Source organism: Callorhinchus milii, unplaced genomic scaffold (assembly GCF_018977255.1).
Source record: "Callorhinchus milii isolate IMCB2004 unplaced genomic scaffold, IMCB_Cmil_1.0 Scaffold3, whole genome shotgun sequence".
Taxonomy (NCBI): Eukaryota; Metazoa; Chordata; class Chondrichthyes; order Chimaeriformes; family Callorhinchidae; genus Callorhinchus; species Callorhinchus milii.
In genome coordinates this window covers 50,299,091-50,325,728 of record NW_024704744.1, presented here as the reverse complement: position 1 = coordinate 50,325,728, position 26,638 = coordinate 50,299,091, and the positions used below count along the sequence as shown (strand labels likewise).

Below are 26,638 nucleotides of genomic sequence, written 5' to 3'. Positions count from 1 at the left end.
CTCATGTCACTGTATTATTAGCAGTTAAAGTCTATCAGACAATGTCCTATTAAGATTAGGTTTGTCAGACTTGCTTGTAAAAAATTCCATTTCAAATGACCCGTACCTGAAAAAAAGCAAGCCAAAAGCAAGGAATTCACTGGCTGGTAAAATGACCTATGTTGCATGCACCACAAAACAAAGTCAATTCACTTTACAGTATACTCTGTGAAGTGCTTTGAGATGTCTAGAAAACGTGATAAGGCGCTATATCAAATACAAGGATTGTGTGATTGTAATGGTGAAATCTCACTAAAATCAGTCAATGGTCAGTAAATTCAGCAACTGCAGCATTTTGCCCCAAGATTTTTGAACGATAAACACCTCATACGAAACTGAATTAAATTTAACTGAACAAAATAATGGCAATGTTCCACGAGAGTTTATACCATCTTGTAGAGTTTGTTTACGATGCTACTCAGTTCAGTAACAGAAGAACCCAACAACACACAGCTGTGTAGTTGGTGGGTCAGATAGTGTTTTGAAACACTTCACTGACAAAACGTTGGTTTTTGGTTTTACTGCTCACCTTCAAATACTTCAGGAGCCATCCAAGCAGCACTCCCCTTGTTGTTGGTCATGTGTGTTTGAATGTCACAGGCCGTGCCAAAGTCACAGATCTTCAGAACTGTCCCACCAGCCACCAGCAGCAAGCTGTTACAGGAAAACAGAGGACTGGAGGTATCAACAATCTACATTCCTGGTCTTAGATTATCCTGTGCAGTGTTCTGCACAATAACAGGAAACGTAAGGACCAGAGTAAACAGATGGCAGCTCTGGGCATAATAGCTTCTCCACAAGGTAACCTGATATAATCCTACTTTCCTTCATTTAATATTCCTCTTTTGTAGCATCAACAACAACAACAAACTGCATTTATAAAGCACCTTTCAGTATTCAACATCCTGATATTTTAAAAGAAACTTATGGACTTCAAGCTCTTGTTAGGGTTAAACTAAGTTCTCTAGCCCACCATTTTCCGCAAATATTGATTGTCAAAGAAAATAAGAACTTACTTGGGTGGTTTGAGGTCCCTGTGGATTAAAGCCTTGGGTTTCATGCCGTGTAGATATGCTACTCCCTGTGCACACTGTAAACACCAACTCATTGCATGGGCAGCAGTGTAATATGGTAGGGGTTCAGCTCCATGTAGAACTGTAAATTAATGAGAAATCATAAAGCCATGTAAAGAGGGATAGATACAGCCATAAAGAAAGATTTACCAATATGTTATTTTCAAATCTATGTTAAATCAACTCTTGAATATAGAAATATTGACTATAATTGAAACCTATAGCAGTGAACAATTGTCTCAAGAGTTATAGAACTGTTTATAATCCCCACAGCCAACAAGAGGATCACTTTGATAATCTTCAATTTAATCGTTTACCAATCTGACTTGACCTTCATCTGAGAAGCTAAATTAGGGTCCTATCTGCCCTGTCTGATGAATTAAGAAAATGTCACAATTCCCTCGATACTATTTTGAAGAAGTTTCCAGTTTTCCAAAAACAGTTTATACTTGTTCATTTATTTCAGTGCTGCTTGTTGCATATTATGTTGTGTTGTAGTGATCATGCCCCAATGACGTTTTGTGCTCTTGCGAAAGTCTGACATTGTGTAAGTAACATGACGGCAAAGAATCTCTGGTATAGGCAAATAGAAATTTTCTTTTGTGATTACCACTACCTAAATAACAGTACTGGATCCAGGTAAAAGGAGGCAAGCAGTTGATTGATATTCAGCTGCATTTCCCGGCCTCTGATATTATTGTGAGCTACTTATCCAATCTGACATTGCACAGAGGTAATACAAGTGCAGACTAGGCACAAAATGGCTTTAGTTTGATATATTTTGAGCCTCTAAACTACAATAAAAAAGCTAGATGAGCAGTGATTTAACATCCTTTTCAAAGAATGTTTCCAACAAGGCAGCGTTCCCTCGGTACTGTCTTGAAAGTCTAGATTACGAGTGCAGACTCAAACCCATAACCTCTGACCTGGAGAAGAGAAGGCTACCAACTGAGCTAAACTGATTGTAAAATTTACTAACTAGCGAACTAGAAAGTTAATAATATTAACATAAGGAATTGCAGTAAGTTTGAGGTGTGAATTTAGAAGTTATCAGGAAAACATACTTTAAGAATTCAATCTCATGTTGTTTTATAAAATTGTTTATGTCCTAGAGCATTGAAGCAAATAATTCAGCTTTATTGTATTTCCAGCAGCAACAATGACTTAAAACCTTTCCAAAACAATCAACAATTACCAACAATTTTCTCAGCTTCATTATTCTCAACAAACTTCAAAGATCGCAATGGCACAAGTTTCCATGTGCCATAATGCCACAAATATCTATTATAAACTGCCTTACAACAAAAAACCTGTTCAAGTTAGACACATTTAGTTTACACACTAATATTTTACATTTAAAGTCAAAGTAAGTCTTACATGCAAGACGTAAACGAGTCACCAGTGTGATCTCAGTTAAGATTCTGACTTACCATTATACAGGGAGCCTCCTTCCGCATATTCCATAACTAGGCAAACCTGGAAAGGAGTACCACATGCCCCAAACAATTAGCAATATTCAATTCCAATGGATCACTGAATTTGAAGTCAGTTGGATATCTGACAAATTTACACCCACATCAATCATTTGTCTCAGGCACACAGAGCCCACAGATAGTTTCACCCTATTAATCTTAAATTAAAAACCCTCATCATTTTGAGCACCAAATATAAATAGAGAACCCATTCTAATCACATGAAAGCCAGTCCAGAAATGTTTGAGCCCAAAGTAGGAGTACAACATATATACAAATCCTGTAAAGATTATTATATATTCAAAGAAAGTTAGCAAAAGTAGAACAAGGTTTAGTTTTTAAAAAAAATCTAAAATAAGACTACTAATTTAGTGATGCTTCCACAGGTGGGTTCTGTGCCTATAAACCTTTGGATTCAGCACAAATTAACCACTCAAAAAAACTGAAGGTTTTTTTATGCTCATTTCAAGATGTTTTAGGAAAGGAAATAATCCACCAATAAGATTAAGATGTTGAGGGCTCAACTCAGATTAAATGTAAAATAAAGGCATAGATACTTGTTCATTCTGACTTACAGAATTCAACACAAATGTTAAAATAACAACCAATTATTGCACTATGCAGAACAGGCAGCCCACTCATTGCATATCTAGTAATAAAATAATTGTTTGCCAATACAACCATAATTTAAAATAATAACCCTTGCATTTGATATAGGGCTTTATGACGCTGTCAAGATGTCTCAAAGCGTTTCACAGGATTTTACTGTGGAGTGTGATTTGTAGGCAATGCATCAGCCAATTTGTGTACAGCAGTGTCCCACGATCTGCCATGAAGTGAAAGACCAATTTTAGCTGGGGAATTGTTGGCCAGGACATCAGGAGAAACTCCCTTCTCTTTTCAAATAGTGCCATGGGATCTTTAATGTCCACCTGAACAGGCAGACAGTTTAATGTCTTATCTGAATTATGGCACCCCCAACAATTATGGCACCCCCAACACCTCCAGTACTGCAATGGAGTGTCATCTTGCACTGTGAAGTCAAAATCCCGACATGGGGCCTGAACCCACAACTTTTTAACTCAAAGGCGAGAGTGCTACCAACTTAGTGCTAAGAACTGAACCATGAATGGATTTAGTGGACTATATTAAAAGAAAAAATGGGAGAGGGAAAGGGAAGGAGGAGCCCACATTTGGGAGCAAGTTACATGATGCTCAGCGCAGGGATCTGGCTTCACACATTCTGAACCATTTTGGCCCATTAGGCTAGCCTCAAAATGGAGATAGTTTCATTTTTAAAACAGGAGACATGTAAAATTAAATTTCCAAATAATTTTCTAACTTATAAAACAAGACAGATTTCCAAAGCTCCCCAATACAAGAACAACAATCAAATTAAAAAGATATGACAGATTTCCAGGAAAATGGACATTTTATTGAGACGACATCCCAATTTATGAAAATTATTTCAAATGTGCATTTTCAATGATTCAGTTATAAAACAACACATGGACAAGTCAACAATCACATCACATCCATTAAAGGATAGCTACACTATCCACTATGGCAGGTCATCTTTTGTACCTGTTAGTGTGTTAGACTGTGTCTCAGAAGGATAGACATTAGAAACGTTGGTTAGCGACACAATTATAATCAAACAAGACAAGAGTATGATTGGGTTCACACTTTTAAAGAGTAGGAAGAACTAAAATAACATACAGGATTTAGACAGGCTCCATAAAGCTTCACAATATTGGGATGCGTCACTCGTGACAACTGTCGAAGCTGCAAGATATAAAAAAAAGTGAACAGTTTCAAAGGTCAAGGCAAAAACATACATTATCAGTGTTTCAACTCTACCATGCAATTGACAAAGCTATGGATCTACTGCACGCCATAAACATATGGCTGCTTTTGTAAACATCTCTGCTCAAATGTGAATTCAAACATGGATTTTATATTAGTCATGAGTTTGCAACATAACTTCAATCGCTTCATCTATCACCTAGAAGCCCTTGCATGAATGATCCTATAATAACATTAGTAATAATGTTAATAAAATTCACCGCTACATACGTTTCCTATCTGTACAAATCATAATATTTAGGTAATAATAATAATAATCCTTGCATTTGATATAGCGCTTTTCACGTCAGGAGGACGTCCCAAAGCGCTTCACAGAACACACTGTAAAGTGAATTGACTGTATGTTTGTGGGTGAACGCGGCAGCCAATTGCGCACAGCAATGTCCCACAAACAGACGTAGATTGAAAATGACCAATTTATTTTTTTTTGGTTTTGGAGGGATTATTATTAGGCTCTGTGTGGAGTAAGGAAACTTGCCCAAGGTTTCGCCCTGACCTGCCTGGAATTGAACTCAGGTCCCTCACTTGCAAAGCGAGTGCTCTAACCACTGAGCTACAGGACTCATTCTAATGAAGGTATTGCTTCATTAGAATGAAATGTAACCTCCATTTATAAATAGAACTGCAATTATTAGCTTAAATAATAACACATTTGATATAGTCCCTTTCACATAGGGAGGAAGTCTCAAAGGACTTCACAGGGCATACTGTAAAGTAGAGTGACTGTATATTTTGTTGGTGAACATGGCAGCCAATTATCCTAACGTATCTCACCGTTTAAGCATAAATTCTTCCCCCTCTCCAAATATATGTCTCTTCCAGCTCAGGTTCTCACTCTGTCTTTGTAAAGTGCTTTGAGATATTCTCCCAAAGTGAGAAATGCTTCACAAGTGCAAATTCTAGTCAACAAAAACGCAGTTTACATGGCAATCATGGTAGGAATGAACAAAATCTTTCTGTGCTGCAAAACAGTTTTTCGTGGTGGCAAAGCAGGATTTTTTTGTATGGCTGTAATATTTTTGTTCTTAAAAGTAGGAAAAATAATCAAAAAATAAAATATTCATGGCTGCAGTGCATCAAGAAAAAAAATCACAAATTAGTGAACAGTATTTTAAAAACATAAATCATACTACAGGTCCAATATTTCAGGCCATTTAAAGGGGCGTATGGTGAACTGGAGAGAATGGGACTGAAAGGATTGCTCTTAGAAGATGGGATGAATGGTCTTCTATGTTGCAAATTTCTGGTCAAACCACTACTAATATCACTTCCTGCATATTGTGCGCATTCAGTGCCACATATATCACTTCCTGTGGGATGCTCATGCTCATTGTACACAAGAGCCCTGGTTCCTGAATAGTACCCACATTGCTTCCTTCCCAAAATGGGGGTTGGTAGCACTTACTCAGCATTGCCCGCATTTACAATCAGAGCTGGCGGCAACACACCAACCTGGAATTCAGACACTTCAAGCATAGGAAACTGGCTGGTCTGCAGCAGAAGCACAATGTATTTTTGATAACCGGGGTCCACTGGGTACCTGGTGAACCAGTGGTTACCAAAAAATGAAACTATTAAGAGGCAATTGATAATGGGCTTCCCCTGTATGTTTTAGATTGCACTCAAGCAATGTGGGTACTATCCAGGAACCAGAAGGGTAATACACTGACAGAAGTGGAAGAATTGGTGGCATACTAATCTGTAAAAATATAGCATAAGAAAATAAGACTTCAAGCACTATAGTTTGAATGTTCTGTTGTCTGACATTTACAGGTGCTGAAAAAGACGACTCTTTCCACGAAGAAGTGCAATCATATATCATCATACAACTGGCAATCATTCTGACAGCATGTCTGACATAATCTGAAGTACTTGGTCAACGGTGCTCTAAATCTGGCCAGCGGGACATATGGGAGAGGGGCCAAAGTTGACTTGCTTGACAATTCATCTCCCTGTTGGAAGTCTTATCCTCTGCCTGTCAGTAATGGTGAAGACCAGCAAAATGCCAGGTGGAAAAACAGCTGTGAACTTGCATTCTTCCACAGACAGCAACTCTTTGTAAGCAATCAAGACAGTCAGATTATTCAGCCTATTCTAGTGATACTTTCTCAGTTGTGCCTAAACAATTTATCCAGAAACACAAATTAAATGTTAAACCTCAATCAGAATCTCACAGGTAATCTTAGTTAAAAATTGAAAAATTACTTTCCCGAATCTAGGATGACAAATAGGATGATCATGTTAATGAGATTACCTCTACGATGAACGCTTTTCTCTCCGATTCACTTTCAATTTGCTTTATAGCTACGTCTTTTTCACGCCATTTTGCTTTACATACAACTCCAAAAGCTCCTCTCCCAACAACCTGTAGGAAACAAGAAAATTAAAGGAATAGGTTAAATTGGGTTTTGCTAAATATGGTTATGCTGATAAAGAACTCACTTCCACTAACTCTATTCTTCATCCTTCGCTGATTTTTTGTAGACCAACATGTGTGTTACTATTAAAATTATAAAGAACATGCAAGGTCACATATGCTAAAATAGTTTACAGTAACATTTGTTTAATTAGTATATTGGAAGTAGAATTGGAAACGATGTGCCAAAACCACCAGTCTGCGAAGTAGACATGCTGTATACAACAACAAATTGCATGTATATAGCGCCTTTCACTTCAGGAGGATGTCCCAAGGCACTGAACAGTCAAGGGTTTGCACCTGAGCTAGGGGTTGGAGTCGAAAGGAGTGGAGGGAAAGGGGGTGGAAGTGGGAGGATGACTGAAGGCACATTCAAAGAGGAAAGAAGTATACAATATTTCCAAGTGGAGCAATATTCATGATCTCCCATCTTGGCCATTTCCAATGTGTGCACGCTGTATCTTCCTAAGCATCTTCAACCAGACACCATGGTACGTCTGACCATCTTGTTAGCACTGAGTCTAATCTTAAGAGGAATATGAGTGACTGCACTAGACAATTTCCAAATTCATTATCATGCAATACTCAATAATAATAATCCTTGCATTTGATATAGCGGTATTCATGTCTTCTAAACGTCTCAAAGCGCTTCACAGAATTTACATTTGTATAGCACCTTTCAAGGCACTGGACAGTGTACAGCATTTCAGACGAAGAGGAGGGTTTTGAGGTGGGACTTGAAGGAGGCTAAGGAGGGGGCGAGGCGGAGTGATTGGGGGATGGAATTCCAAAAGTTGGAATAGACTGTAAAGTGAATTGACAGTATATTTGTGGGCAAAACGCAGCAGCCAATAGCGCACAGCAGCGTCCCACAAACAGTCGTGGATTGAAGTGACCAATTTTTTTTTCTTTCTTGAGGGATTATTATCAGGCGTGTGGAGTAAGGAAACTTGCCCAAGGTTTCACCCCACCGGGAATTGCTCCATTAGGAATGAACGAACGATCAGTTACAAATTTAAAAGGGAACTTTTAAACAATACTGTACATTCATGAAGTTAAGATTACTTTCCTTTGATATGGATTTCCTTATTCTTCAAATCTAGTTTCTCTTAAAAATATTAAGAGACACTGTTCTTTGAATGTTCTTTTCATATACTTATGAGTGAACTGAGATCACTTCCAGTTGTAAGGTCTGATTTATACTTCTCACATTCACCATGGACTGCTGAGTTTATTTTTTAATGTTGTTAATCAGCTGCCTCATTAATAATAACAATCCTTTAAGCACACAAGCCTATTTGCACCACGTGCATTTAGACTGCAGCATGTCAAATAATTAGATCCTAGGATTATAAACCATAACCTCCAGGTAATCTCAGTAGCAGGACACCATCTTATTCCTTTGTGAAAAGCACATTATAAACTGGATATAAGGCTACTTTGCTTAGCAGCAACCAGACAAGTTGTATAAATTTATACTCTAGTTTTCTGTCAAAGTTTGCATAAAAAGTGACGGGGATTATGCCAACTCATCTAAACCAACAGGCTGCATAAATCAGACACTGTATCCAAGTTGGAGACATTTGTAAAGTTTAGCCTTTCAATTTGATAACTGTGCAAACAGCTTACCTATTCATCTCATAACTGCTTGACAAGTTGCCTTCATGACCTTCCAACATTTAAGGCTTATACCTCAGGCACTGTGCCACTGTTGCTAGCCACACAGCAGCAGTGTCAAGAACAACATTGGCAAAGGCTTGGAACAGGTCACTTGCCTACCAGAGACAAACAATTCAACGAAAAACACATTGAAGGATTCAAAAACAACCCCTTATTGTTCACAGCCCGTATATATTTCACTTTGGTTTTATAATTGAGTCTGGTCAATGCCATTCATTGCATCAAATGGAAATCTTCATGAAATCTTCATGCAAATCTCCAACAAGATAACAATTCCAATAACTTCATGCACATAAATGACTGAATATCTTACACATTAGTCAGGCTAGTTTTTCTACAATTTGTCAGCATTTTAGTGGGCATGTTCAAAATATTTGGGTGGGTAAAAGGAGCATATTTGCACGTTGCACATCACTGTTATAACAACAAATTATTTATATAGCGCTTTCACGTCAGAGGGAAGTCCCAAGGACCAGCAAAGCGTAGAAGTTTTTTTCACTGCTCAAACAGTCTACTGGAGCAGACATTTACTTAAAATTCACTTTCAAAATCCAATCCTGGTCTAGATCTGGTTCAGTTGGTGTCTAAACTCTATTAAGAATGGGATGACAATGCTGCGCGCAATAGAGTTTGACCACTTTTAGCAGCAGAAGGCGATCACCACCAGTCATGAGATACAAGTCATGAAAATACAGTGATCAGAGGCAAAATGTTGTAGTATGCATGAATCAATGCACATTTTTCAATAAAACACAAATATAGAATTACACAGACTGTACCAACACCGAAAGAGGCCCAACTAGTACTAGTCAGTGCTCATACTCCACGAGCTCCAAACCCTCCTAATCCACTCTATTCTGCTCCTCCAGTGCAGTGATCCCTCAACACTGCATCTGGTGTCAGCCTTGATTCAGGGTCCACACTTCCCAATGCAGAACCTGAACCACAACCTTTTGAACCAGCTACACAAATTATACATTAAAGTTGATGAGATCACATTTTCTTACATACAGATTGTATTCCATGATGGTCAAAGACTTATTGTGATGCTAAGGCTAAATAATTCAGTCATTTCAGAACTCAATTATTAAGATGTAAAAGAGTAATTTTATTTTGTTTTAATTGAAAATGGTTAATATTGGAATCTCTACTGCTTGAAAGACACTTGGATTTTAACAGATTATCCAATGTTCAGATTATGGCAGATAACTAGTGTGAATGATCAAAATTCTATTGTAGTATCCAACCAAAGTTTATGGTGCTTCAGTGGGTCAAAGAAAGGTACAAACCTAATGTTAAAAACAAAAAATTCACCCAGTGGATTACTGCTGCATATTCGACTTCTTTAACTTCAACATTTGAGTATAAAGCCACTGTCTATTGTTAAATAGCATTATTCAGACAAACTACGTCCCAGGTATGACTCACTCTGTGCAAAATTAGCTGATCATGGTTGGTATTGCAATCCAAGGGCTGGGAAAAAAAGTCACCCGATCGCTATCTATTGGCCCCTCCAAAATACACCCTTGTGGTACAACAACAACAACAATTCGCACTTATATAGCGCCTGCCACGGGGGGTAGTGTCTCAGAGTGCTTAACAGTGGCGGAGCCTGACTCCGAGCCGGGGGAGGGGGGTGGTCATAAACACGGTGGAAAAGGGTTTCGTGGCGTAGTGAATGAAAGCGCGACCTCCAATGGTGGAGCGGAGGGTGCAAGGGACAAGTAGGAGGTCGGTGCCAGTCAGTGGAGGCGCCAAGTGGTGGATTGGGGAGTTCAGAGAGGTAGGGAGGTTCCAGGGAATGAATGGATTTGAACACGAGAGACAGGTCATGCTCATATTATTATTATTATCTGTGATTCTGCCCTATTGTCCAAAAGTCTTCCAATATTCACTCTCTGCTCGCACATGAAAAATTATCACTTGGGTGCGGTATTAAAGACACTTTCAAGGGAGGGAAAAAAAGACAAAGATGATTCATCCAAATCCTAGAATGTTTACAGCACACAGGATGACATTTAGGGTTTTATTAGGAAAATAGAATTATAAGCCAGTTTACTTTGTAGGTTAGAACCACAGATGTGAATATGGTTAATGTTATGTGCAATTTAGAATCCAAACATTCCTCCCAACCAATTATGAAAGGCAACTACTCATGTAAATACACTACACACAAATGCTCAAGTGAGATTTACAGAACATGTCGATGTGTCATACCCCCCCACGGCAACAAATGATCAGCAGCTAGAATCTACTCAGTCAGAGAGGGAAAGAGGTGCTTTTTAAGAGAGAATTTAAAGATTTTAATACAACCAGTGCAAATTTAACCTGTGCATCCTAGAAAAGGTTCACATCTCTTTAATGGATCAAGCATGGAAGCCTTTCATAAAATGGCACACAGTAATACTCTGCAATATAGTAGTTACAAAGAGCTGGTGAACATTTTGTATGCACAGAGGCAAGAATTTCCATCTAAAAGATAGATCTAATAAATCATTCACCATAAATCTTATACGTCATTCACTGTACATTAACACTGTGAGACCAACCAACCAACAGCCACTCTATACATCTAACATTTACTATAGAAACAACAGTGGGAATGAGAAAATGAACTGCTTTAATTATGGTGTCCTTTAAAACTCTTAACGACTAATTCTTCAAAGGAGATTTAATTTGAAATTGAATAGATTTCATTGATCAAGAACATTCAAAATATATTCAAATAGTTCATTTGAGGAGGGGAGAAAGAAATGTTTTTTTCATTAACACAGTTGAACACTGCCAAACAGCATTGATACCTCAATCACAGATGACTACACATTTGATTCATTTCACATCCTGCATGCAAACTCTCAGAAAGACTGCCAACGCAGTGTAAACTGTGGTCAGTTTGTTGTTGGGATTAATGCTCGCTGAGAACCAGGTTAGGACTAACCGAACGTATTTCACTGGGGGTAGGGAAGAGGTCCATTAGGGCTCCTGGTGCCAACTAGACTCTGATGTGATGCACTAGTTAACAGAATGGCGATATTGAGTCAATCCTCAGTGATGGGCTTAACTGTTTCTGAACCAGGTAGGCCCACTGTAATGATAACTCCCGAGTCTGCCTGACTCATCAGCAGACTTGTAAGAGACAGACCGTTCATTGGAGGCAAGGATTCTTTCCACTCAGCTCCTGTTAACGCTTCAAGTCAAACCCGTAAGAGTAGGGTGGTCCTAGTTTGATAAGCAGCAGAAAGGTTTCCAGATTCTCTGGAATTAGGTAAGATAATCCGGCACATATGTGAGATGAAATTTATCCTCCCAGAGTAAGAGTATGCATTCCATTGCCAACTCAGGGAGGATACAAGGATGACCAGAAGTCCAGTTAAAGAGGTTATAATAGAATAAAATAATAATCCTTGCATTTGATATAGTGCCTCATCACATCGTTGAGACGTTTCAAAGTGCTTCACAGAATACACTGTAAAGTGGATTGACTATATTTTGTGGGCGAAGTGTGGGGAGGGGTACATACTTCCATCAAAGGAATGATATAAAAGTGTGCGATGTTCTTTGAGATGGTATGCTGTTGCCACAATGCAGGAGCAGAGATGACATTTAACAATGATACCAAAAGCATTGATCATATCTGCAGTGGATATGAGCACTGGAAAGAACAATGGTCAACAACACAGTGACTGATGAAGTTCAATTCTGTTCCATGGGCATCAGCAACTTTCTCGTCGCTATCCATGGCCGTTATTTAATTCCAGGTCTGGGCAGCAAATGTTCTTCTATACACATATATACTTTCCTACAAAGTTCAAACAAACATAAAGGACTTTAAATACCCTCTAACCTAGGGCCATCAGGAGGTATTTGCTGCCCTGGCTGAGATCAACTAATATAACACACATCTGGGATGAGAGGTTTGGGATTGTCCCAGCCGAATGTCTCAGTCATATACAATATCTAGAGGTACTACTTGACAAGAAAAATAATGTGTATATGAAAAGCACCCACATATTTACAAAGCACTTAGAAATCCCAGTAATATTATAAATAGTCTGTTGTTTTCTTGATTATCAAAGTCAACCAGAAACGAATCACACTCATCTTCCATGAAGTTCAGGAATAAAATTTGGCAACAATCTGCAAAGCCAGCGTTGAGTTATTGCATTCAGGTACTCGAGTCAAATTACTTCTGCATTAGAATCAGCACTAAAACCAAGCCGTGTGGGAATATCGTAAACCATTATGCATTTTGCACACAAAATATACAGTCAATTCACTCCACAGCATATTCTGTGAAGAGCTTTGAGACATCTCGAAGACATGATAAGGCGCTATATTAAATGCAAGGATTATTATATTATTAAAGGTACGCACACAGAGAACTCCAGGATAGAGGGACCATAGTATATAACATGTGAGCACATAAAGTACAGAACAAGAAAACACCATTCGGTTCATTGAGTTCCTTTTAATAGACTATAGTCATACTACGCTCCACTACGAGCTGCACACAAATTCAATGAGTCTCCTGATTAAAGTTTTGACAACGTTTCTCTCTGCAATTTTCCTAACTGTATATTTATCAGGATGGTCCATCCATTTGGCTGCTGAAACATCTGCGGGCCGCATAAGCAATATTTTTGTGTTTCCCTTCCAGAAACATAACCTGTAAGAATCATATAGAAATCCTAGGTTTTAAATCATGTAACTATTACTTAATTTCACTGTACAGTGGAAGCTGATTTAGCCAGACACCAGTTAACCAAGGATGCTAGGTAAATTGGACAGAACTCCCGGCCCTGATTCATTTTATTCTTACCTGTATTAAATATGCCGGTTAATCACGCCAAAATGCACGCTGGTTACGCTGTGCCTACTCACTCTGTCTCAAGCGGCTCCATTCTGCCACAAGCAGCTCCGGGGTGACGACGGGAGGAGTCAAATCGCAATTGATTGACAGCGAACTCCAGCCATTCACAAACAACTTCAGGCTGTCAATCAGTGAAGGCGGAGGAACGGGAAGGAGTCAAATCATGATTGATTGACAGCTTGAGCCGCTTGTGAACGAGTGGAGAGCCCACCCATTCACAAGCAGCTTCAGGCTGTCAATCACCTCGGAGTCCCCGCTAACTGGCCTCCTTCCTCTCCCAATGGGAACGCAATGGGAGGGAGGGAGGCGGCGCTGCTGCTGTTCCTCTACTGGGTGGGAAGAGGTAAGGGAATATCGGTTAGCATTGGATGCTGCTGTTAGGCAAAACAGCCGGCCCTGATGTGTCCGGTTTAAGAGGCTTCCACTGTATTTTAGTTACAATGCAAACTTTAAGTAGGTAATGTAAAAATTCATACGAATTTCAAAACAATAATAAAGCCACGACAAGATAGCTGTGTGCGTTTCTGTATCTTTCGGTACGTGTGCGTCGTATCTCTCTCAGTCTGTGTCTGTCTCTCTCTGTCTACGAGCGTCTCTGTATCTCTCTCTGTATCGGTGTGTGTGCTCACGCGCGTTTCTGCATCTCTTGGACTGTGGCATCTCTCTGTGCATCTTTGAATCTCACTTTCTCTCCTCTTACTGGTTTGAAAGTAATTAACAGGTTTTGCTGCTAACTGTGGTCTTGTGCCAGTGTTTTTCCCACCGTGTTGAACCAAGCATGGCCTCCAGACACAATTGCTGGCCAGAAAAAATCATCCCAAGGGCCGGATGTGGCCCACGAGTTGGAATTCCCTGATTTAGATAATGTCCATTTTGATAATTTATCAATTAAAAAGGTCGGATGGCTTCAGTGATTTATTTCACTAGTGTTTGCATAAGATCAAATAAAAGACTTCAAATATTAAAATTGCTCAGGAATGAAAAATCAGATTTTCTTTTACTCGCTGAGTGCTTTTCACATCATTTATGTACACTGTGAAGAGCAAGGAACCCAGAGCAAGATCCCTGAAGAACAGCACTCAGCACCAATTCTTCTTCACTCTCCCTCCTCCCTGCTTTCTCCATTTAATTAAATCCATCTGCTTTCCATTCTTAACACAGTTTTCAATCCAATTAGCTAATCTGACGAGTGATCTGAGGCATAAAGAAGACAACATGGATTCCACTGAACTCTGCACAGGGCCTCACAACCAAAGTTGCACCTGTTTTAGCACTGTGGAGTCAAAGTACAAGGGAAGGCTGCAAGCAATTTAATGGAATTCCATTTTGTGTGTGTGTGAGTATTAACAAATTATAGAAGAGACAGTTGATTGAGTTTGGATCAAAAGGATGCAAATTCAAATCACACACAACTTCAATTTACAGTCTGGGCCAGGGTTGTCCAATCTTTTTGCTGCTGAAGGCTGGATACTGGATTAGAGAAAGGTCCCCGGGCTGTTTAAGCAATATTTTTGCATTCCTCTTCCAGAAACATAACATAACAATTACAGCGCTCTTTTCACGTCGGAAGGATGTCTCAAAGCACTCAACACTGCCGGCTGGGCAACCGAGCTGGGGTTTGGAGCCAAGGGACGCGGGGAGGGGAAGAGCCACTTGGTTCACTGTCTGGCAGTGTGAACGGCTGTTCACCCAGCCACTCGGGTGGTTCACTACCTGTCAGTGGCTGGAGCCAGTAGTTGGGACAGCATGGTTTGTCTTCAGTTCAGCTCGAGAGAGGCTTCCTGACAGACTGCAGCGCTTTGAGCTGCAAGGTATGGAAATAATACCATCCGTTGCTGCAGTCGGCCAGAAAGTCCCTCTCAAGGTGAAGGGGAAGGCAAATGGATCTATTTACCAACCGTGTTCTCCTAACCGCCAGTTCCTGCCGCTGCCATGAGAGGATGGTTCGCAGGGAAGGGAGGCCCAAAGTTGGGAAATGTTTTGCAGGCCCGACTAAATCATCCTGGATACAGTCGTTGGGCTGCCAGTTGGACCACCCTTGTCTAGGCTAACACTCCAATGTAGTACTGGGGGTACCATCAAGAACAAAATTACATTTATATAGCACTGTTCACATCGGGAGGACGTCCCAAGCCTGAGCTGGGGGTCTGGATTGGAGAGGGTGGAGAGCAGGTGGGTGACCGAAGGCACGGTCGAAGAGAAGGGTTTTGAGATGGGTCTTGAAGGAGGCAAGGGAGGGGGAGAGGTGGAGGGACTGCAGAATGGAGTTCCAGAGGGTGGGGGTAGAGTGGGACAAGTCCTGCCTGCCAATGGAGGGGCGGGTGAGGGTGGGGGGGGACATGGAGCAGACCAGAGCCCACTGAGTGGAGGGAGCAGGTAGGTTGGTAAGGGGTTAGAAGGTTGCAGAGGTAAGGGGGAGCAAGACCATGGGGTGCTTTGAAGACGTGGACTGGGATCTTGAACTGTATCCTCTGTATGATGGGAAACTAGTGGAGTCGGGTGAGGATGATGGGGTTGCGAAGCCTTGTGCGGGAGAGGACATGGGCTGCAGAGGTCTGGATGATCTGCCGCCAATGGAGAGAGGAGTTGGGAAGGCCGACAAGCAGGAAGTTTGCGTAGTCGAGCCTGGGTATTACGAATCTGTGTACGAGGGTCTCGGTGGCCTGCGATGCGAGACAGTGGCAGAGCTGGGTGAAGTTGCGGAGGTGGGGGAAGGCAGAGCGGAACATGGCACAGATATAATAATAATCCTTGCATTTGATATAACGCTTTTCACGTCGGGAGGACGTCCCAAAGCGCTTCACAGAACACACTGTAAAGTGAATTGACTGTATATTTGTGGGCGAACGCGGCAGCCAATTGCGCACAGCAATGTCCCACAAACAGTCGTAGATTGAAAATGATCAATTTTATTATTGGTTTTTTTTTGGTTTTTGGAGGGATTATTATTAGGCTCTGTGTGGAGTAAGGAAACTTGCCCAAGGTTTCGCCCTCTGCCTGGAATTGAACTCAGGTCTCTCATTTGCAAAGCGAGTGCTCTAACCACTGAGCTACAGGACTCCACAAATGGGGTAGAAAGGATAGTTTAGGGTCAAACAAGATGCCAAGGTAAGGTGGAGGTTGCAGCCTTGGATAGTGATACTGTCATCTTCGACAAGAGAATACGTTTCTCCCGGTGTCCTGGCCAATCCTTAGATGAATAGGTTATTCACCTCATGACAGTTTGTGGGACGTTGCTGGGATGCATTCAACACCCAGGAGATATCGGGAAGTCACGATTTTAAATTATTTTCACTAAAGACAGCATTGGCCTGGCAGCCATTGACCATAATACTCCACAAGTGTTTTTTTACTGAAAATTATCGTACCAATTTGTTATACCTTGCGTACGATTTGTTACAACCACACACAAAATCCTCAAAATTGTTTTCTGAATTCAGTATGTCTAAAGCTCTCAGTTGTGCAACAACAACAACTTACATTTATACAGCGCCTTTCACGTGAGGTGGGACCACAGAGGGCTTAACAGTAGCAAAACTTGATAACGAGCCACAGATATCAAATACACAACATCATCAGTGCTTCCGAACAACACACTCTCCAAAATAATTAAACTATCAACATGATGGGTGTTGGTACAGCAGGGCACGTGGCGGAACCTGGGAACATCACTCTTAACCTGTGTGCAGCATCATACGACTTCTCAGCTGCAGTTTTACCTGTTGCTTTTGGTCACCAATGCACTTTGTTTGTCCATTCTGCCTTGGAATGAAGAATTCTGCTAAATTTTGGGAGCCAGTCCATGAGAGCCTCTTTGCCAGTAATGGGGGGTGGATAGTGGCATTTTGAATAATTTGCGAAATTCAGAAATAAATATCTGGAGCACAAAAAAAGCAACATTTTTGCTCTAGTTGTAATACTTTGCAGTATTTGACACTGAAACTACAAAAGAACCGGTCAATTACATCAAGCGTGTCATCTACTAAAACAACAAAATAGCATTGCATTTCAGTAACAGAAATGCAACAATAGGAGGCCCAGCTTAGAAGGTAAAAGGGAGAAAGAAACAAAATCATTCTATACATTGAAAGTCAAAGGAGGCCAGCATACCAGAGGGAGAAAGAAAAATAGCCACTGTACTTCCCTTTTCCTCTGTAAACTTCTAAGAATCTATTTTTGCCAGCTGTTTGTGCAACACTGTTTGGAGTTAACAAGCCGTAGTCTTGACAAGGAGCAGCTGAAAGTAGCTCAGTGCAACAAACACGGAAAACAGGTTTATTGTTGTAATAAATGTCAATACTAAACTAAAATACATGGCAAAGACATATTTCTATATAAAACTCTGTACCTACTCTTGTCATGTTGAACTTTTCCCCTTTGGTTCCCTCGTCTTAAATTACTTTAATTTTAGATTTTTCCTTTCTAATCCACCCTACCCTTTGTTTCCCCCAATATAAAAAAATATATAAGTTTTGGGCTAATCCCTTTTCTTCACTCACATCTATTTTAAAGATGTGAGCAACTGTGATTTTAAAAGGCTTTTGATTTAAATGTCCAAATACCCCTCTACAAACCTCTCTCTGATCATTCTCACTTCACCCTGCAAAGGTTGTGCGTATATTGCTAGAATTTCCAGATATTTGCTTCCATACACCACGAACCACATGCATTGGCTAAGGAAACATTAGTTTTTGGAATGATGCACCAGGTAAAATGATTTGGATGCCACTATTCATTTCTAAGAATACATTTATCAAATAAATTAAAAACCAAGACAATGGTGACCAGAGACTGGCTACTAGCCAACACTTTAGTACAGAAAACTAATTGTTGCCAGTACAAGTCATTTAACTGGGGACCCGCACCAAGATGTTTTCTTTCAGTAAATTCAGTAAACACAAATATCACCTGGGAACTGATCTGAGCGTCATTGATTTGGACTACTGAAAAAACAGAAATAAATCCTTATTTGTCTAGTGCAATTTACTGGGATAATCTGTTTGCTTAAGTTATTTCAATGCAAACATATTAACACAAACAGAACATATGTTCTTCATTTGTTATTGAAGAAATCAAAAAAAGTTTTGTATAGGTTTGGATCGACTTGACTTAGAAATTAACCCATTCACACACAAATCTACTTTACAAATCTACAACCGAAAAGATCATTTTCTACACAGTAAATCCAGGCACTTACTGAAGCAGCCGTCCAGTCTGCAAAACTTAATCCACAAATTTTGGCAGAAGAACAAGGTGGACAAGAGCCAGGACACAGTGAGGCCTGCATAATGCTGTTATGAGAACAACCACCCACCCTCTCAACCATACAGTGTATTCTGATACACTGAAGCATTCTGATATACAGGTCTATGGTATGAATAAACGGTCCATACCCTGTGCATTGCAATTGCAAATGCACGATGCAGAGGAAACACAGTTGAGGTCACTTCCTTCACTAAAGCCACCAATCCCATGATAAAATTGAGGGAAATTGGTGTGTGCAAATTGGCTAACGTGTTTGCCTACAAATATGCAGTCACTCCACTTTAGTATAAAAGATCATTATTATTATAGATCTGCATGTCTACATAACACATGCAACATTGGCAACACTTTCTGTTGACAGCATGTATATGTACAAAATAACTCCAGTGGCAACCCAACAACCCAAGTAGATGGTCCATTTTTAGTGTGGGAAGCTAGGTGTTGCCACTCTTCCAGTGTTAGCACAGGCCCACAGTACCTGTACTCTATAAGCGCACCATGCTAACTCAGTGCACCTTATAATGGGGCTGATACTGGAGTTCTAACATTCAAGTGACCTTCCACTTTATATAACCATAAATTGTGCAATATTGTAGCACTTTCAAAGCACACCAATATAAAGTGGGGTATTAGAGCAATTATCAGTTGAATTACTGACTGATACAGAAAGATTGATAGAATACAGTATTACCAAATTAATTAAGATCTTACCAAAATGCTTCTTTTATAAAAGGTACCACGTCCAATTTCAAATTAAAATCTTCTTCCCAAAAGAAAAATCAAAATTACCTTACATTGCAACAGAGAGGAAAATAAATCATTGCAGTGCACCTGGCTAGTCCTCAGGTAAAACAAAGTGCACTATTTCTCTGGCGCCACAATTATTGGAGTTACCAAATTGCTATCTACTGTATTTCCATCTTGAATCTTCTGACAAAATGTACATCCACTGTATCTCTGGGTAGCTGAATCCACATTCTGGGACCGGTAATTAAATCTAAACAGTCTGTTCACCTTTTCACCTTCGTCTGAGTTTGAACACGTGCCTATTGCTGTTCAAATTTGTGACTATGTTGAAGCATTATTATGATTGAATTGATCTGTACTCTTAGGACTTTGAATGATGCCATAAGCTGCCCCTCATCTTCGCATTCCAACTAAGATGTCCAATTACACTATCAATGCAGTATTTGTTTCCTTTTTCTGTATCTTGTCCAATGCTCTGTTCTAAAGGATGGATAATCCATTGCATAGTCAGTCTACTCCTTGATTAACATAGTAGAGGTCACATCAAGTGGTGCCTTCATCCAGATTTGCCTTTGTCCTTAGTTGAGATAATAAACTGATGATCTGTATTCAAAGATACATTCTGCTTCCAGGTGAAGCCATAGCAGGACAACCAAGAGTTAGGATTTAATCTACTGTAATCTCTTTGGAACCCAGCTCATTCTTTAGTATTGAATCCTACATGTCGCCTCCCTTCCTAAACATCTGATTCACTTTAGGATTGTTCATTTTTTATCTGGCTACCCAAATAATTCCAGAAATTCAGGTCATAGTGGATAGTCAAGTAGAGAGAATGTTGGACAACTCAAACAATTTGATTGCAGTCACAACCTATAAATGTTCTACCTATGTAAGTTTTTCTCCTGACAAAAGATCCCACTAAACCTCAGTTTGAGGTGATAATATTGCCCGACATCCACAAGGCATATTTATTTTAAGAAAACAAAATGTATAAGAGGATTTTCAAAGAATTAAGTTATATTGTGCACAGTTTAGTAGAAAACTCTAGACTTGAAGTTCCAAAACTACCTGAACTATTTTATCCATTTGTTTTTACTTATCCAAACAGGTAAACGTGTCCGGCGTGGAGGACGCTATATAAATCCAAGTTGTTGTTGTTATTGAACCTAGATGCTCAACTGGAATCCAGAGGATATGATTAGAATTGGTATGAAGTACACAAACCCCGAAACTCTCCACCTACAACAATAACTTGCATTTATATAGCCCCTTTCACTCAGGGCAGCGTCTTGGAGTGCTAACCAATACCAATGTTGGAGATGTAGTGGTTGAAATACAGTGGCTTAAAGAGACGACCTTCTACCACCTTCTCAGGGTAATAAGTCGGCTCTGCCAGTGTTCGCTACATCTCAAGAACATGTTAAAAACATGTTTCCACTGTTCAAAAACACAACTTACACTTATATAGTTTACCTTCATTTGAGGTAAAGTCTTAGAGCACTTTGAGGGTACAGGGTTGGATGCCAAGCATGGGAGAAGGATAAGTGAGATAGATATGTTCAAAGATGTAGGATTTGAGGCAGGCCTTAATACAGAAATACAAGGGGCAAGTCAAAGTGGTGGAGGAGAGAATTACAGAGGTTATGGGGGCATAGAAGTTGAAAGCTTCGCTTGTGATGGTGTTGTACAGTGTAGGGAATGCAAAGCAAGCCTGAGTTAGCAAAACACACAACTGCTTCTTACAGATTTTCAGCGCTACCATTTTTCAGCTTCAGTAGGAATTCTAAACAATCTGAAACTGTGGAAGTGCTATTGAAACTGTGGAAGTGCTATTACCATCGAAACATTATTGGAACTGTGCAATGGACAACAGTGCTTTAAGGTGCTCTTACTTCATGGGTGTATGCTCGATTCCCAAGTAATTCAGTTTGCACATTAAGGATATATATAGTCCACTAAATCAACCCACAAATCTAACCCATAAATATCTCTTAAACACGAATCTCTCAGTCGCCTCTTGATAGCCTGTTTTATGCTTTAAATCTGCTAGTTAGAGGTGCCCTGGGGTCATACATATTGGCTATATGATATGACATATTGAATGAGAACAGAATTGCCCTGGGAGTTCTGGGTAGATTGTTTGCAGGCCAGCAACTTTCCATAGCAAGAGAATCAAACCTCACTGACAATCACAAAAAATTCAGGATTTATATGAAAATTCAGTGGCAAATACTTTCAAACTCAACCTAATCATAATCAAAGTAATTAACAGGCAACCTAGATGAAGATGGAACAAGCAGGATGCTTAATGTCTAAAACCAAATACCACGATAAACTAGAGCAACAAACTTCAGAGATTCAGTCACTTAATCTAAAGGAGGAGGGTCCACGCCCCCCCACATTATTTCATCTGGTGCATCGGCTTGCTCCATAACCCATAAATATTTCACCCACAAAATATTATTATGTTATGTTTCTGGAAGGGAAACACAAAAATATTGCTAATGCAGTTTGTAGACATTCCTCAATTAGGGGATCCACCCTTCAGCAGCCAAAAGGTTGGACCACCCTGATTAAAGCACTCTGGGATGCTGCCCCGTGTGAGGGGTACTGGATAAATGCAAGTTGTTGTTGCTAATCTAAAGAAAGGGAAGCTAATCTATCAAGCGTGTATTTAGCACATAATCACAAATTTTATGACTAAATAACGTTATTTCCAAATTACAAGCCTAAATGAATCATACTTTTAGTAAGAAGATTGTGAGATCTTCATAAAGATTTATGAATTATGAGAATGATTCAAAATGTATTTAAATATAATACAAATGTGAGAAACATCAATACAGTTATAGTTAACAATAAAATGTGCTGTTAAATATTATAATATATGTACCATATGAAAGATAATAATGTAATGTACAGAACAGTATAGCCAGATTATTTAATTTAATATGGTTTTGCAACTTGCATGACATTTATGAATCGTGTGAGGTTATATTCTCATTTTACACATTTAGAACAATTTCAACATAATTTTAAAATTGCATTTTTAAATTTGTTTTACTATTGAGGTTGTGTTCAGTTCAACTGAAGTGGAGGAATTATAATCACTGTAAATATGTTCTGAAATGCAACTTGCCTTGTTTGCAAATATTTATTTCATTGTTTGTTAAATTTGCTTTTTAAAAAATACTCACCAAGAGGGCATACAAAATCCAGCACAATATTTAACTGGACACTGTGCAGATTAAGATAAAAGTTCTGACAAACGCTAGACAGTATTATCTGTGTTGCCTATACAGGTTTTAAAACATTTAACAAGTTCCCATATCAGTTTTTTTATATTTTAATACACCATCTTTTCCTCTTCAATTTTATATAATTTGCCCAATGCTTTTTAATCGCAGTACATAGCCTAGGATTCCTATTTATGTTTTGCTGTACAATCAAATGTAGAAATGTGGAATATACATAAGATATCCTGTACTTTATGTTGATAGTCAAACAACAAAAATGCTGCATTGTTTTACAAACTTTACCAGAACAATGAAAAAATTCTACTCGTGTTTCAATAAAAGGAACTAGTAAATCAAAAGAAACAGAAGTGCATCATATTACAAAAATGTGAGGCACTGAGGTATTGCATTCTTCATTGCACATTATAAAATGCTGACAGAACACAGTCATATTCTATCTGTTCAAAAGTGTGATACTTGCATAGTTGATTTTTGGGATTCTTAAAAGTCCACTGCATCACAGTAGGCTTTAAAATCCTGCAATACGTGCAGGAGAGAAACCAATGATGTCCATTCACTTCCTGGCAACTCTCCAGTGCAGTGCAGGCATTACACTTTAGCACCTGGTTTGCACAAATGAATGCACATATCTAACAGATATGAAAACTTTCTACAACAACAACAAGATTCCATTTATAGAGCGCCTTTCACGTCGGGAGGACGTCCCAAAGCGCTGTACAGTTGGGTCAGGACCCGATCATGGGGAAATGGTCAGGATGAGGGGAGGGAAGGGAGGGAGCGAGGAGGGGGTAGAGAGTCGAGAGGGGGGCTGAAGGCTCGGTCAAAGAGAAAGGTCTTGAGACCGGCCTTGAAGGAGGAAAGGGAGGAAGCGGCGAAGGCACTGGGGGATAGAGTTCCAGAGCCTCGGGGCTGAGAGGCTGAAGGCCCGGCCACCGATGGTTGGGCGGGGGATGTGGAGCAGACCGGAGCCAGAGGAACAGAGGGTACGGGCAGGTAAGTAGGGGGATAGTAGATGGGAGAGGTAGGAGGGAGCGAGGCCGTGAATGGCCTTGCAGGTGAGGATGAGGATCTTGAATTCTAGCCCACACAATGCTGCCAAGTGCCAAAAATAAAATGCCAATATCAACTGAAAATAAATAAAAGCTGAAAGATGCGGCTGAAAACACTTTCTGAAAACCAAAGGTGCAAGGTTGTCAAACTAAACAAAACACATTGGGGTGATAATGTACAGTGCAGCATAGTGTGAAGTCTCTGGGCAGTCTCATGGCTGGGAGAGCAAAGCTGCTCACAAACATTACCTCCTCAGCTGATGATGATCATCATAATAATTATTAAATTATTAAATGTGATATAGCGCCTTTCAAATCAGGAGGAGATCTCAAAGAGCTTCACTGGATTCCCTATGAAATGTAAGGATTGTGTATTTTGTAGGTGAAGGCAGAAGCCAATTTGTGCTCAGCGACGTCCTGCAAACAGCTGTGAAGTGAACGACCAATTTAGTTGTGGAGGTGGGTTTCTCCCCCCACACACACCCCCCCACACACACTCACCCCCTCACACACACACCCCCTCCCACACACACACACCCCCACACACACACACTCACCCCACACACACACCCCCTCCCACACACACACACTCACCCCACACACACACACTCACCCCACACACACACACACTCACCCCCCCCACACACACACTCACCCCACACACACACACACACTCACCCCACACACACACACTCACCCCACACACACACACACTCACCCCACACACACACACACTCACCCCACACACACACACACTCACCCCACACACACACACTCACCCCCACACACACACTCATCCCACACTCACCCCTTCCACACACCCTCACACACTCCCCACACACACTCACCCCCCCACACACACACTCATCCCACACTCACCCCCTCCACACACACTCACACTCCACACACACACTCACACTCCCCACACACACACACACACTCACTCACCCCCCATGAGCTGCCCATAAGTAGCGGCCTCGGGGTTATGAGCAGTGATAAGAGTTTATATGGAGGGAGTGGATGCAGCGGTTACTAACCTACAAGGAGCTGCCGCGACTCCTTGTTCCCCTAAAAGGGCCACACTCGGCTCCGTGTCCTTTTTAGGGGCACAAGGCGGCAGAGGCCGGGCTCGGGGCTTCCCCCCCCGCAGGCCCGGCTCTCCCTGTCCCTCTGCCCCGGGGCCGCCCCTCCGCCGCTGACTCACCTCCTCCACCTCGATCTCATTGTAGTTGATCTCCTCGAAGTCCAGCGCTTGCGGCGCCTCGATGATCTCGGCGGATGAAGCCGACATCCCCGGAGCAGAGGCTCAGCTCAGGCCTGGCCTCCGCCGCGGCGCCTCCGCACTCAGCCGCTCGAGTTGCCGCTGCCGGAGGTGAGCAGCGCCGCCGCTTCCGCCACCAAACCGCCGACAAACCACCCGCTTGTGCCGCGATCCGCCGCCGCCACCGGCTTCATCCGGCATCTCCGGGGTTAATCCGCCCCGCAAACATCCGGGCACCGCGACTCCGGCGCCTGCGCGCGACGGCGGCCACTGCCCGAGAAGAGACCGGGAGTCACGTGGGGCTGCGATCACGTGCTTCTCGACCGCCCGCGCAACAGCGGGACATGGGCGAGGAAGAGCGGCGAACGTCACAACTGTATTGGTTTCGCTCGCTCGCTCGCGCGCGGGCGCGCATGCTCCGTGTCGTGTTTGCGCGCGCAGAACAGTAACAGTAACAGCTGCCGCCGCCGCCGCGCTCGAGCGCGTTTGAACTTTTGAATGAAGTGACAGAAACGGTCGGTCAGGAGGGAGGGGCAGAGGCTGCTGCCCCGGTCAGGGCCAGAGCCAGGGTCAGGGCCAGACTGGGCGGGTGTTTGTTTCTTCTTGAGCTGTGGGTGGAAAACCCGACTCCGGGGGAGTGTGCCCACTTATTTTTAAAAAAATATATAAGAATTTAAACCTGCAAAGCGTCTCCCCCCCCCCCCCATCTTTTCTCACAGTTTCAAAAGCACCGATCTAAATTGGTCCCTGTTACCCATCCACAGGAGCCAATTTGGGGCTATTGTTTGGTGGACTTTGGGCTGCAAATCAGGTTAATATCGGGCAAACCTGCGGGAGAGGAGGAGAGAGGAAGCGGTAATTATTCCGATGATAATCCTTGATCGTGTCTTTGAGACGTCTCTCTCGAGCGCTTCACAGAATATACTGTAAAGTGAATCGACTGTATCTTGTGGTGGAAACACGGTCGGGGACGGGCGGACTTCTCCGGGAGCGTCGCTGGCCAACCGACCAGTGTCTTGGCTGGAAGAGTAGCGGCTGCTTTTTGCGGGAAGAGGGGGAGCGAGAGCAGGGGGTGGGGCAGCGAAATGTAGCGCGAAGGGCTCGCTATGCGGTGGCGAATAAAGGAGCACGATGTGGAAGGGAGGAGAGATGATGGGGCGCTGATAACGAGGAGGTATAAAATGGGAACGGAGGGCAGAAAGAAGGTGAAAGGGGGAAAGCTCTTTTGGTGACGGGGAAATGTGCTGATCGGCCTCCTGCGCTGTCGGCTATTTTCGACGAAGAAGTTGGGCTTTTTTGCAGTTGAGTGCGGCATCCAGTTTGTGCACCGACCGCCGACTGAATGACCAATTTAATCGGGGGCTTGTTGGCTAGGACAGAAACTCCCTGCTTTTGTCGAGCAGTGCCGTGGGATCTTTAACGCCCGCAGGCAAGTTTGCCAGAAATTGAAACGCGTTTGTAGTCCTTGAAGTCGACCAAATACTGGCCCCCAAAGCCGCCCAATATTGTGCATCACCTACTATTGCGTGGCAGAGTGACCGGTTTAAGTTGGTGCTTCTGAAGCTATGTAAGAAAAGTCTTCAAAAGTTAAATTTGAGAACCTGCCCAAAAGCTGCTTTTATCATGCACACTACAAAGAAAAC

General features: G+C 41.5%; 1 protein-coding gene across 2 annotated transcripts in view; it reads right to left on the bottom strand.

Moving 5' to 3' along the window:
- The window catches only part of map3k7 (mitogen-activated protein kinase kinase kinase 7), a 60,204-nt gene extending 34,966 nt beyond the window's left edge, over window positions 1-25,238 (bottom strand). For both annotated transcript variants that reach the window (XM_007892917.2, XM_007892919.2), the window contains exons 1-6: window positions 24,939-25,238; window positions 6,705-6,815; window positions 4,304-4,369; window positions 2,543-2,588; window positions 1,056-1,194; window positions 569-693 (exon numbers count right to left, since the gene is read on the bottom strand). In XM_007892917.2, the coding sequence (XP_007891108.1) occupies window positions 569-693; window positions 1,056-1,194; window positions 2,543-2,588; window positions 4,304-4,369; window positions 6,705-6,815; window positions 24,939-25,025 (574 nt within the window). In that variant the 5' untranslated portion in view covers window positions 25,026-25,238. The remainder of the gene's footprint in view (window positions 1-568; window positions 694-1,055; window positions 1,195-2,542; window positions 2,589-4,303; window positions 4,370-6,704; window positions 6,816-24,938) is intronic.
- Window positions 25,239-26,638: the final 1,400 nt, after the last annotated feature.